The following is a 15,244-nucleotide window of genomic DNA, read 5'->3' on the forward strand; positions in this document are numbered from 1 at the left end:
TATGTTGATTACACTTTTAATAACACATGCTCATTAAAGAAATGATACACCACCAGGAAAAACACACTTACCAGGAGACATTCTTACTTTACCAGGAAAAATTGACTTTATTTAAAATGTGAAAAGGAGTCAGCGATATAAATAAACCATGTAAAAAATAACAATAATATTTCTTTTCTTATTTCAAGTAAAAGATTACTGTCTCAAATAAATACATCTTAAAAATAAAGTAGATTTTTAACAACTTAAAATGTACATTATCAACTACATTTTAACACCACCAATAAAGAAGCTCCAAACAGTACCAAAGAGCCTTTGGAAATTATTTCAATAAATTATTTAGACAGAAAGACATTTCATTATTTTTTTTAAATATCATAAATAAAATAATAATATATTAAAATAAAAATATTAAAAACTGCATTACTCCAATTAAATATTAAAATTAATAATTACAGTATTAAGTAATAAAATAAATAATAATTTACTAATGCTACTGTAATGATTTTAACAAATTGAGCTTTATAACAAAAGGGAATTAATAATGTGTAACTTAATGTGAAAGTACAAAATTGTTTTGTGGATCATAACTGGACTGTAGAAGATTTAGCAATGGGTGAAATAATCTTACTGTAACAATATCATAAGCTGTTTCCAGAAATACTGGACATCATTGATCATCAAGGAGGTATTCTCCACAATTTTTCTATTTTTTTTTGTTTTTCAACATTTTTAACTACAAACATACAATGAATACACAACAAAGTTATCATTTAAAAAGTAGTATAAAAAAAACCTGCCAGGGAATAACTCTGTGAGTGAGAAATAACAAGTAGTGCCATTCCTAACAGCTACACCGGGTACTATTTCAAAATGGAAAAAGTTTTTAAAATATCATCATACACTCGGTAACATATAGTAGCAAGCAAGGAACCTAACCTTACTACAAAATTTCATAAAGATTAGAAATCACACATGACCATAACTACATCACAAACACCTTAAGAGATGAATGGTGAAAGGTTGAGTTAAAATGCTTGACTTGATTTATCAGGTCAATTAAATACAAGGATTTTTCAATAATTAAATAGACAAATGTCAACACTAGAAAAACTATTTAATAGAATAAACTGAAACTGTCTAACATTTAAGTTGATGGACTTGACATAGTAAATATCAGCTGTTTAAAAATAATTTCCATTATTATAACGCCTTGCTTATTTCAAAATGTCAACTCCACTTAAAACATGTATCATGGAAGAACAGTATGCATGATTTTTATTTCTGAAGGTGTTAAACAGTCAAAATTCACTTGTAGATGTTAAAACGGTATGGTAAAAATTTATCTTGTAAATTTTTATAAGTGCATTAAATAACAATAACATATTATTGTAACAATTTAAATCAGGCAGAACAAGTGTTACTGACTTTCATCGTAGGTGCAAGGCTGGTGGAACTTTCAACTAATGCTTTATAAAATCACATTAATGATCATTATTTCAAATATGGAAAATTGCTAAAATTTGTAGTGTGAGTATTGGCATACTTTGGCCCTTTGATGCAGACAAAGTTATGTTGTATCGGAGTCTCTCTTTCTGTTGTGTTTTGAGCTGTTCATCGTGTGTGTACCTTCGACAGTTCTCTGCAAATTCGATTTTGAGTGCTTTAGCAACGGTAGCGTCATTTACTCTGAGACTCGTCAATCATTACTTGTGCACACAGTGCAAGGCAAAAATTTGTTCGAGCACCCGCCTCAGCATGGCGATAAAGTGGCAATGACTGCTGATCGTAAGTCCCTGTGATGAGTAAAAGGTAGCGCCCTTTAGTCCTACTCGCATTCTTTTAAGAACAAGGGCAGTAATCCGTGGTTTCTTGCCATATGTTGGACGTATTACACTTAATCAATCCAGCATCAGCAAAGAGGTGCATAGTGTGACAGAAGAATATTTAAGGTCTCTGGCTGCCCGTCTTGCTGCAGGCAGTTGTCACGTTCATGGGCTTGCCCAACTTAGTGGATAGGAGGAAGACAGCGAGAATCTCATTAGGTCAGGTTGCAGGTAGGATTAGGGAGTCTTCAGCCATGGAAGGTTTCCAGGAAGTGAAGAAGTCTAGGTGGAAGAGGAAGCCAGAGCCAGTGCCATCAACAAGCTCTTCTGAGGACGATGTGAGTGAGATGGATACAGGCTCACCCACCCAGGCTAAAGCAACCCCAGCAGTTGAGGATTTCTAAAAGTGAAGGGCAGACCTGGCAGTTCTGCCCCGCTGGCTAACATAGTCCAAGAGGACCTGGACTACTTGTTTGAGTTTCTAGCCATCCCCGGCGGCGTCAGTATGGGAACGAGGACGACGGTTCTTCACCATCTCATGAAGATAAAGGAGCATTTGCGGCGTTTGTAGGTGGTTTCGAGGCATTGGACTGTAAGTCCCAGGAGGCAAAAGTCCAGCCTAAGGTAGTTCAGGCCCCAGCGCGGCCCAGGCGCTACACTGATGTGCTGCGAACTAAGCGTGAAAGCCAGCAAGGCGGCTTAGAAGCAGGAGGTCCTGTTTATGAATAAGGTGGAGTGCTCAAAGGCCACGAGCCAAGACCTTAGGCGAGATTTCCGGGCTGGTCTTCGTGGCGACCAGAATCAGCTGAAGATTAGGGACATTAAGGAGACCAGCAAAGGGCTGGTAGTTGTTGCGGATAATAAGGAGACCTAATTATTGACTTGTATTTGTCGAAACAACATGCAGAACTCCTATGTTCACATCTTAAAGAATGGAATTTAATAAACAAGGACACTAAAATTGCAGTATACAGAAATCAAAGTGAAAATTTATTGAAACACTTTGGAAGAGATGGTTTAATTTGTTCCTGCCATGATGTTAGGGGGCTAATGTCTGAACTGGACACTGAATGTTATTCATGATTGACGTTTATTTATAGACCCATCAAAAAGAAGCTTAATGGCAGTGTTGTTATATAACTCGAATAAGTTTTCTTCTATACCGGCACATGCTTTTTTATTCCTACAGCACATGCTGTAGGAATGAATGAAATATATGAAAGTATGTCAAAAATTTTAAAAGCTATTAAGTATGATCAATATTCCTGGTGAATCACTGCTGAAGGTGATAGGGCTTCTTCTTGATCTGCAGAGTGGCTTTACAAAATATATGTGCTTCTTGTGTTTGTGGGATAGTCAGGCTGCAGATAAACACTATGCAATTAAAGACTGGCCAAAAAAAAATAAGTTTACTCCAGGAAAGTGAAATGTTGCCAATATTCCTCTTGTTGAAGCAAATCATAATATTTGACCACCTCTACACATAAAATTAGGCCTGATGAAGAATAAAGGTATGAATTTTAATTGTTATTATTATTACTTTTGTATTCTATTATTTAAGAAGTTTCCCAATATTTTAAAGGTCATAGCTAAAAATTTGAAGGTGATGAAGAAAAACTGACTATTTAAGATTCAGCATAAAAAATATATTCTAATTCACCTACTTTTATCTCAGTTCCAAATTATTATTATTTTTTTTTTTGACCTGTTATTATTATGTATAAACCAAAAAGTTTTAAAAAATTTTTAAATTGATATTTTTAAATTTTTATCAGCTTCCCCATTCCCAATTTTGCCCTAAAGTACTTTACTGGGGTCACTTGCACTATTTCTTTACCTAGGAAGAAAAAAATTTCATTAAAAATATCCAATAAATAAAAATACTTTTTTTTTTCAATCTTTGGCGAAGGGGAACATTTGGGAAATTAAAAAAAAATGGGCATGCACACATATACTGAGCTTGATATAAAGTTGGATTATATTTGCAAACTTTTGAGAAATTTGTCTCCAAAAAACTACCCACCCCACCCCCTGGAGATATTGACACCAAACTTTTACCAATGAATTGCACCATATACACGAGTCTCTTAACAAAATTTCATCAAAATCAGTTTATCCAATCAAAAATTACTAAGCTTCAAACATGCTAGAGCCTATGCATATGTATAAACATTACTCCCCAGCTTTTTTTGTTTGTTTCTTGGGGTCCCAGGATCAAGAAATGTTGAGAAATGTAATAAACCCATACCCCATTTTTTTACCGATTACCAAACTTTCCTTCTTGCAGCATAGATCTAGAGCTATGATTCCAGGAAAGTAATAAATGTAAACAATAGAACATATTATATATATATAAATATATAAATAACACATACATACACTTGATTCAGTTTTGAAACAAGAAAACATTTACAAGTGATGCATAATAAGAAATGAGTTCTTGTACTATTACAAGAACCAATGTAACTGAAATACAAAGATGGTGCTACTGCAACATCATGTCCAGACAAATAATACTTTCTCAGATAAACACAATTAGTCAACCTAAAGAACATTACCCTATGTTTTAAATAAAAGTTCTATAATTAAAACTATTTTAATAAAATGTTATTCAGTGGATGAATTATACAATTTTTTTTTGTATTATCGCACCTGGCATACAATTTTGATCAAAGTATTTTCCTTCAATTTAATTCATTAAATTGCAAATAATAGTAATTTTATTGATCAAAAATTACTCAAGACAATTTAACAATTACTGCCACGAGTAAAAAATTAACTATAAGAAAAAATTATATACATTTGATACACATACTCATGTTTAAATGAAAAACCTACTATTATTAAAAATGCTTATCTGTTTAGAAAAAGTTGATACATAATTAAGGAATACTGAAAAAAAAACTAGTAATTTGGTATTTCAAACAGATGTTTTCTCAAATATTCCAATTTATATAAACAAAGCATGAAAGAATCAACAAATTAAACAACAAAGTAACAACATAACTGACTCAATAGAGAAAAATAAAAAGTAAAATTGCCAGCCTCATATCTCAAAGAGAAAACTTTCTTTGCAATGAACTTCATGCAACTAAGTGAAAAACATCCCATAGCATCTTGAGACAGAAGCTGAAGTATCAGTTTCTCTCTGTTGATAATTTTTGTCAAGTTTTATAATATAATAAATAAATAAGAATCATTTTTCATTAAAACTACTTGTTAGAACTATCTTTTTTTAAGAAAATGTAATTCTCTTAATTTTAAATCATAATATAACATTCACACATATACAATAGCACCACTTTACTGGAAGATAAGCCTAATACATTCAGACACTCATGTCTACATAAAAAGTTTCATTATTAAATAATCTAAGGCAATATTAGCAAGAATTACATAAAATAATTTCATGAACAATATTTCAGTGCTTATCCAACAAAGGATAGATATGATGACAGTACACTATTACCTTACGTAAATAGTATAACATAAAATATAAAATAAAAGTAAAAGACATTACCAGCCGATCTTCAGGTAAAGAAGGAGGTTTAACATCTGCAGGATCTCTTGCTGCAGCAGCTGCTGCTGCAGCAGCCGCATGTAGATCAGCAGCCTTAACAAGAGGATGTGGTGGTGCAGCTCCTGGTGGGAATCCTAACAGACCGACCCCAGGAGCACCAGCATGAGCAGCAGCCGGAACACCAGGTGGACAATGCGGCAGCTGCTGGGCGTGTATCTGTTGCTAACACAAATGTTCATTGATTATGATAAAGAAGATTTACAGCAATTAGATCATAATTTGATTTCTCAAAGTATGCACAAGAAAAAGTATTAATATATATCTTAAAATTTTATAGTGTTTTCAGGAAAATTAAAATGAATAACCATCAGTAACTATCAGCTAAACACATCTGTCCTCAAAACATGATATAAAGAGAAAATAATTGACCGATTCAGATGATATTTCAGATATCTTGGGCAACTTTGTTGAATCACTGTAGGAACTGTACGTACCTGTAGCTTGTTACATCTGTGGATCACTGGACCAGTATATGTTGTTTATTAGACCCCAACTAATAAGAGTGGCTAGAAAGCAATTTTGAAGAGTCGATAGTCTCAACAAAATAAATTCATTCTACCTATCTTTAGCTACTAATTTCCATATGGGAAGGGAAATCCCAAATACCTCTTAAGCCTTGTCACACTACAGAAACTGCTGCACTCTTTTGACAAAATCTTGCACTGAGATACTTGTCTAAAAATTCAATTATTAGTTTTAATAAAGATTAAAATCTCTGAAAATAAATAAATCACAAAAGCAACTCAATGCTACTGAAAAAAATGCAATACAATATTCCCTCACACAAGTAATACTGTTAATATGCCATGTCAAAGTTAGCAGGTGAAATTAGAAAATAAATAAAAATTAAACATAATACCTTGAGAAATTAATTTTTTTCTATTAAGAAGATTTTAAAACACATGTTTATTTTTAATATGAAATGTCAAAATATATGCTAACACAATCACAAAAACAACACGATTCTGTTCAGCTGGTAACTAATTATGCACTACTACTCAGAACTTTTACCCGAAAATTCTATTAGGGAATCTTATGTGTTACAAAAGTTAAAAAAGAACTTTTCACTTCACAAAGAGTTATGTTCAAGAAAGGTATAATGTTTTTGAAATGAAAAGTTTTTTGTTTGAATATTGTTTTATATCTCATTCATCAAAAAGAATAATGATTAACAGACCCACCAGTAACTAGCTCATCTCAGATCAGTAATAAAAGAATACTCAAATTTTACTTAACACGCTTGAGTTTGTAAACAAAATTTTTAGGATAATTTCAGGAATTTAAAAAAATTAATTTAATCTTTAACATTGAAATCTTTTAATTATTACTAATGATATGATTAAAATTATCTTACCACCACAAAATTTATAAAAAAAATTTTATAGAAAGTTATGCTATCCGACAGCATTTGTAAAGTGTAATAAAAAATTTGTAAAAAGTATAATAACATAGCAGTATCTACAACAAACATAACATCAGACAAAACTACAAAATTAAATTACAAAGCCAAATAAAAATCCAGAATTAACTAAAACCATTTCTAGAAGACAGAAATTAGATTCTGAACATTAACAAATATTGCATAATGCAGAGGAATGCTTCACTGAATACATTTATATTAGGATGTTAGGTCCCACACCAACTTTAACAGTAGTACACAACCTGATAATCAATAGAGAAAGTCATTCTTGAAAGTAGCATAGCTATTTCCAAAGAACAAGCATCAGTTATGTCAGGCAGTAAAGTGAGGGGTGAAGTGGTTTCCCATTATCTTCTTCATGGAATCAAATTCACTTTTGCATATCAGCATTTCAAGTCCAGAGAAATTAGATGATATTCAACTTTATAAATAACATATTCATTTTTTTCACCACAGAGACTGGATGAATGATAAATTCTATTAGTCAAAGAGAAAACAACACAAGATTCATCTGAAGCCCTGATTCTTTACATGCATCAGAACCATAACAAAGACTGTGACAGATCATGCAAAACAAAACTCTACAAAGAACCTCTAAAAAATGATTAGAAGTTTCGCTATGATGTTGCTTTTACAACTTTAAAATTCACTGAATAAAACACAGCTTACCTTATTTTATAACATTTTTTTAATTTATATGAGAAATAATCAATCTAACTACTATAGCAAACTTCAGATTTTTTCATTAACTATTAAACCACAAATTGAACAAATTTTTTATGGCCTTATTCAAAATAAAAAAAATAAAAATGTAAAAAAATGGAATTTAGAATATAATTTATTATCAGTAATGCGAGTATTGAAACGTATTTGCAACAAACATAAGGATCTGAAACAAACTCTCTAATGAAAATAAAATGCAAAATCAATTGATCTAACTTGTGAAAATACCCACTTTTGAATTTCTAGTGAAGAAATAAAATTCAAGCATATTTTCTAGTTAACTTGAGATTCAAAGATGATGGTTTTATTATGTAATATTACAAATAAAAAAGAAACCCTTCTTATATTTTTGTACTAATTATAATTTTTACTATTTACTAATAATAATAATATATAATATTTAATAATATAATATTACTATTTATAATACTGAAATGATTTTGCAATACAAGTGGGAAAATTGCTTGTTTTGTGTAATAAGGATAATAAAAAAAAAGTTCAAATAATTTTTTACTGCACTATATTTAAGCATCATTTTGACTTTCATTTTGTTATAAAATTATACTAAAAGGTCTATTTCTTACAATAAATTCAACCGAGTAACTGACTGTAATGAAGAATATAATTTTGTATAATTTATGAAATAAATAGAAAATGTTGTACTATAATACTGAAAATCTGCAAAAACTACCACAATAATGTTCTAATTCGTTTTAAACACAGGATCTAGTTATACATGTAATTTTCATTATATAAATCAAAACTGCCATAAATAGAATCGGAGTTAATCAATATATTTTAGCGCACGCACGCGCGCACAACACTATACATTAAAAGAATTTAACAGAATTATCAATGTAACATTCCTACAAAATAATATTCAGAAAAATAAAATAATAAACAGCAACATAGACAATAGAGCAAAAGATAAAAAGATACCAGTAGAAATAAGAAACCACCATCATCAACCCAGTTACTTTAAGAATAAAAAACTATTTAGATTAACAAAATCCATAAGCAGTAAAATCATTTAAAACATTCACAAAGTATAAATATTACATACTTGATCTTCCACCACTACACTATTATCAAACATACAGGATATTCAGCAGCATACATTAATTAATATTAATTATGTACATTTTGGTAAAGGAGATGAAAGGAGCTTTATACTACCCAAACCTTATTTTGACAGAATAAATTTTTAATGGAATTTAAAAAATATATATAAATGTATATATAAATAATAATAAGCTAAGTAACCAGAGTTACTAGACGATAACATAACTAGTACATAATGTTCATGGTGTGATAATTTGCCATTTATCCTCATTTCATTACTCATAAAAACTTCACAGCTTTAATAAGCATAATTCTGAACAGAAAAAAAGTCTACAACTAGTCTAACTGGACTTCAGCAGAACTGATAATTCAGAAACTGAATTTGAATACATTCCATTTAAGATCAACACACTTCTAACCAGTTAAAAAAAAGTAATACGCCAATTACCACAAGTACTAGAATATTTTATTATTCTATCACAGCTAAAAAGTACTTGTAAGTATTTTATTGTAGTAAAATAAAAAAAATAGAAAATTATCAATCTCCAATCTTACTAAAACATTGATTAAGGATTGTTTGAAAAAAATGCAATAAAACTGGAATTTTCAATTCAGCTGCTAAACTGTAATTGAAAACAATAAAGATGCTCATATAGCACTAGCCAAGAAGAGTTTAAATGTCAGTATATGGTATGCAATAAAGATAAATGAAAAAACAATAAATTAAATTTAAAAAAAAAATGTTTTTCATGAAAGAGCTTAAATTAAAGTAAGTCAAATGTTTTATTGATCTTAAAGTAAGTCTATAAGCAATAGTTCAACAAGGTGTAAAACACCACATTAAGAATTACTTCAAGATGTCAATTTTAATATTTTTTTATGAACCAATTTTTGTTTTCATTTTTGCACATAAATGAATGTGACACATTGCGATATCAATAAACCCTGAAGTTAACATGTAAATAAATGGAGAACTATTTTGCTCAATTCTAAAAAAATGTTACTGGCAGCTTAAGTACATATAATAACACTGGTCAACATGATTTTTGTCTCACGAGTACCAACAGGTGTACTTAATGCAGCTTTTCATCCTGTTTTCAAATATGTATTCAAAATTTCTCCATCACCCACATTTTTTTGTTATTTTAATTTCTTTAAATATTAAAAAAAATTGTTTTGTTCATTTGTCCATTGCCAAGTAAAAGTTCCTACAGCATTATAAATATGGTGGAATCAAATGAGCTAACTCAAAGGGTAGCACTGCTACTGTTGTGCAGGTTCAGACAGACAAACGTGTACAAATGTGATCTAGTGTAGCACACATTCATCAGAACGTTGCCAGTTGTGAGGTAGAATAAGTAAACACATTATTGTGTGCTTTATGTGTTTGAATTATTGTGTATTACATATTTACAATTTTATTTCTTTTAATTAGTTGTTAGTTACAAAATGCCTAGAGTTTGTTTAAATCATCCTAACAATTTTTTATGTATGTGGTGAAGTGACGCTCAAGTCCCAAAGACGAAACCTTACTCCAGTAGTAAAAAATTGTTATGAACTTTAATTTGGGTGTAAAGTTGGGGACCAAACAAGGGCCTGGGCCCCACATATCTGTTGTTTATCGTGTTCTAGGCTTCTCACTGCATGGAAAAATGGTACTCGCCAAATGCCATTTGCTATCCCTATAATAAGGAGGGAACACAAAGAACACTCTTCTGACTGTTATTTCTGCTTAACTAACATTAAAAGGATTACGTCAAAATCAAAACATACAGTAGTGTACCCTAACTTACAATATGCAATGAGACCAGTTCCACACTGTGAAGAACTGCCCATACCAAAGCTACCAGAACATGTGACATTAGATGAAGAGAGCCAAGTCTGATGGAAGTAAGGAAGAAAAAGAAACAGATTCTGGTGATACAACTTTTGAACAAAGCACTTCATCTGAGCCTCATTTACTAACTCAAGAAAATCTTAATGATCTCATATGAAATTTAAAGTTATCCAAAAAACAGTCTGAAATGCTTGCTTCCCAGCTAAAAGGATGGAATCTTCTTCAAAAGAATACAAAGATATGTACTTATCGTGATCGTCATTCTGAATTTAAAGAATATTTTTCTGAAGAAAATGGCTTAGTGTTTTGTAATGACATTTCTTCTCTTATGGAGACACTGTAATGAACATAACCCAACAGAATGGCATTCGTTCATTGATTCCTCTAAATTTAATTTAAAATCTGTGCTTCTGCATAATGGCAATAAATTTCCATCAGTACCTGTGGCTCACTCTGTTAGTATGAAAGAAACATATGAAAACTTAAAATTTTTATTGGAAAAGCTTCAATATGCAGTGTATGAATGGAATATTTGTGGTTTTGAAAGTAATTGCACTTATTCTTGGTCTACAGCTTGGTTACACAAAGTACTATTGTTTTTTGTGTGAATGGGATAGTAGGGACAGAAAAAACCATTTTGTTAGAAAAGAATGACCTAAGCGCGAGTCACTCATTCCTCAACAGAAAAATGTGAAACATGACCCATTGTGTAATCCTAAAAAAGCATATCTACCTCCGTTGCATATCAAACTAGGATTAATGAAGAATTTCGTCAAGGCCATGGACAATACTCCTGGTTTCAGGTACTTAAAACAGAAGTTTCCTGAAATTAGTGATGCAAAAATTAAAGAAGGAATATTTGTAGGGCCACAAATATGATCACTAATGCATGATGAAAAGTTGAGAAACTATTGAATCCACTGGAGAAAGGAGCTTGACAAGCATTCAAAAATGTTACTCAAAAGTTTATTGGGAAATTGAAAGGCAGGAAATGACTGTGATATTGTTAACATCTTATAAAAATTCGGGGTGTAATATGTCCTTAAAAGTACACTTCTGCATTCACACCTAGATTTCTTCCCAGAAAATCTTGACACAGGGTGCAATGAGCACGGGGAACACTTTCATCAGGAGATTGCAGCTATGGAAAAGAGATATCAAAGCAAATAGAATTGTAATATGCTGGCTGATTATTGTTGGAGCATCAAGAGGGATGCTCCACAGGTGAAATATAGCAGAAAACCATCATTTCTTACTTTCTACGTGAGTCAAATGTTTGAATATTGTGTAGTTAAGAATGCAAAAAGTACTGAAATGTTTGAAATTATAAATGCCTGTCTCTTGGAAACCTTGCATGATGGAAAACCAATATCATATTTGAATTCAGGAGAAAAAATACTATCAAAATCATGTATTTTTCCTCCTAGACAAAAAAAATTCTGTTTTGTTCCACAGTGTAATCAGAACATGAAGATCAATCATAAATCAAAAACTTGTATTTTATAAGTTTCTTTTTTTTCAATTACAAAAACATTATGTAAACTAGTAAAAAGCTTTATGTGTTTTCGTTATTCTTTTACACCAATCAATAATAATGTTCATTAGAAGAAATAATTATTTTAAGAAAAAGGTCTTAAATAAATTGGCTACAAAATTGAAAATTAAAATTAAAGATTTTGTTTGATATAAGTTGTTTTTTTTGTTTTTAAACAAACTGTTGGAGTTATTGCAATTGAAACTATAAAAATGTCGTTTGATTTTCTATTTTATAAAACTTGTAATAAGAGTTCTGAGACACATTTGTAAACACATAGTTTTGAAGGAACCCAGGCTACAGATGTGCACTGTTTAATCATGGTCCACGATTCTAGAGACCTACAAAGCTTACATCTTTTAAACTCAATATTATAAATATCTTTTTTTAGATGTGCTTTAGAATAAACCCTACCAACACAGTTATATAAATGAGAGCTCCAACAAAAGTTACCACTTCTAAAAAGTGAATTAAATGTAAAGTTTAACATTTATACAATCATTTAACTTAAAAAACATATAGCAATGCAGGGATAATTAATACAGGAATGTAATATATTTTTAAGTTTAATATAGGTTAAAAATACAATAATAATAAATGAATAAATAACATAACTTTTATATTGGGGTTTGGGTTGTTAATTAATCAATTTTAAAAGGCTAAAATAAGGTCACGTTATATATAAGAAATAGATAAAGTGACATTTTATTTAAAGTAAACTTACTAAAAGTTGTTGAAGGCCCTGCTGCTGCTGTTGCTGAAACAAATATTGAATATAAAATAATGAAGAATAAAAATAACCAACAAACTAGAAGCTACGCAAATTTAATTACTATACACATATGTATATGCTAAAGATACAACTAATAAAACAAGGTGCAAAGAATGTACAACATAACCCATAACCAATAAATTAAGTACACACTTATATAAATACAAATATATTTTCCAACTGAAAGTTAATTAAAATAAGGAGGCAACTTTTATGTAGAAGAACTGCATGAATTTTGTATCTCTCCATTCTACTTAATTACCATTGCTCTATCAGAAATGCTTCATTAACAGGGTAGTCTATTCTTGATTAACTAGAAAATGATAGAATGACAACAATCACTGATTGTTGTCATTGTTGATACATTAACTATACCAAATCAATCTGACAAATGAATAAATACAAAATGTACAATATTAATAAAAATCAAGTATAAATAAATTAACATATTTACATAATAATTAATGAATTTTTCTTACAATACACAATTACATAACATGATATTTTAAAATAAACTTAAAGTTCTGAACAACAGATCTTGCTCTTTTTATACTGAATATAAAGAGCAAAACAACTGAATATTTAAAATTAAAGTTAAAATATACAAAATGGAAGAGCCAATTACAGTAGCTTGTGGAAGCATTAAGCACTTTTTTTAAATTAATCCTACTATATTAGCAATATCATAAGCATTGTTTTTAGGACCATTAGATATCACTGAATGATTGCCTACTATTTTTTAACTACAATACAATCAATGACCATATAATCAAGTTAATATCTACAAAGTGGTAAGTACAAGGAGTATCTAAAAGATGATGACGCAGTTAGCAAGTACTGAAAGTGAAAACTCTTTTCAATTACTCCTCATAATTACCTATCGCCACCATTTTGAAATGAAAAATTTAAGAAAAATCATTACACATAATCTTGCAATAAAATTTCACAAAAATTGGATAGTCATAACTGCATCATAAACACTAACAGATGAAGTGTCGAAAGATCAAAACCAGACTTACTTCATTCAGTCAGTTAATAATAAGTAAACAAAGCAAACCATGACCGACAGAAACATATAAAGTACTGTAGTTTTTATTTCAGTTTTTTTTTAATTTTCTTGTTTCCAGCATTGTCTAAAGAATTGATTTTTAAAAAACAGCCAATAGTACATATTTAAACTGGATAACACAAGATATAAAAACATCTAACAGACGTAAAAGAGGCATACATAGGCAAAAACATCTACAAACATTTATTTTTTTTAACCTATTACAAGTTTTATGAAGAATATCTCAAAAAGGTAGTGAAGATTTCAAAATGGTAGATAAAAGAATGGCTAACAAAGAATAAATACAAATTAATGATAAGTAAATCTATTTGGTAAGGATGGAAAGGGATTCAGTATGTTTTCCAACAGTGAAATAACAGAAATTTAAATACTGCAAATAGCAGTTGTTCTGACAAAAGCCCAATAGCAAAATATTTGATTTTTTTTTATATAACTGCTGAAGATAAAATAAAAAAGTTGAATAAAAATATAGTACTTAACAATATTAAAAAATACTTAACTAGTCTTTAACAAATTTCTTTTTTTAACAAAATTTCATATAATTACTAAAAGTAACGTATTTAATGAACTTGGTTGTATTAAAGAACAGACCATGTAACGGGTATCAATTTTGAGCTACTTTTATTTATAATTTGTATAAAGGCTTGCAGGCAATTCTATCATCATATGTATAACAACATTACAATCCATTAGAGGTAAAAATATTACAGCCATTAAAGTTAAAATACTTCTCTACAGTCTTTTTGGCAGAAATTGGAATGTCTGATCATACAGGATGAAAGAAAACAAACTTATAAAATGATACTGGTGAAAAACCACTATTATTTTAAAAATAATATGAAAATTGAGCATTTCAACCCTGCAAGTGACTGATTAGCATATGTAATCAATAGGTTTCATCAGCAAGTAATTAAACAGCAAATAAATTACTCTGCCTAAAATGAGAGCTGTTTGATGACTGGGATTTTTCTTGAGAAACTAAATTTAAGTTTGTTTTTGTTGCAGAACAAGATGTTACGTTAATACTCAATTCAAATTTGGGGAAAATAAATGCATTGTTGATACTTTTAAAAATTTGTAAAGCGGTTATTGATAAAACAATCATGTCTATTGTAAGAAGTAGTATTTTAGAACCACTTTTTTAAATTTGTATTAACAATTTTAGCAGAATAAAACTAAATCGTTCTTTAATCTAATAATTTACCAATGTTTAACAATTTACAGATACTGCTCAGAATAAGATACAATGCTACTCCAAGAGAAAATCTAGATAACTGTCTGTTAATAAAAAATTTTTTGATGCTACATTAATTATAACAACAAACAGAGTAATGTTACTAAGATTAAATCGAAGTTCAAAGGATTTTATTTTAAAATTACACAGCTGTAACAAGTTGTAAGCGAACTGTTTTTACTTATTT

General features: G+C 29.9%; 1 protein-coding gene across 6 annotated transcripts in view; it reads right to left on the reverse strand.

Moving 5' to 3' along the window:
- Positions 1–15,244, reverse strand: part of gro (TLE family member transcriptional corepressor groucho) — a 246,007-nt gene that overhangs the window by 45,151 nt on the left and 185,612 nt on the right. For 2 of the 6 annotated variants that reach the window (XM_075360889.1, XM_075360845.1), the window contains 2 exons: positions 12,707–12,739; positions 5,347–5,568 (listed from right to left, as the gene is read on the reverse strand). In XM_075360889.1, the coding sequence (XP_075217004.1) occupies positions 5,347–5,568; positions 12,707–12,739 (255 nt within the window). The remainder of the gene's footprint in view (positions 1–5,346; positions 5,569–12,706; positions 12,740–15,244) is intronic. The other 4 variants (XM_075360871.1, XM_075360861.1, XM_075360853.1 and 1 more) reach the window with 4 other exon arrangements.

This window comes from Lycorma delicatula, chromosome 1 (genome assembly GCF_047948215.1).
Source record: "Lycorma delicatula isolate Av1 chromosome 1, ASM4794821v1, whole genome shotgun sequence".
NCBI classification, from domain to species: domain Eukaryota; kingdom Metazoa; phylum Arthropoda; class Insecta; order Hemiptera; family Fulgoridae; genus Lycorma; species Lycorma delicatula.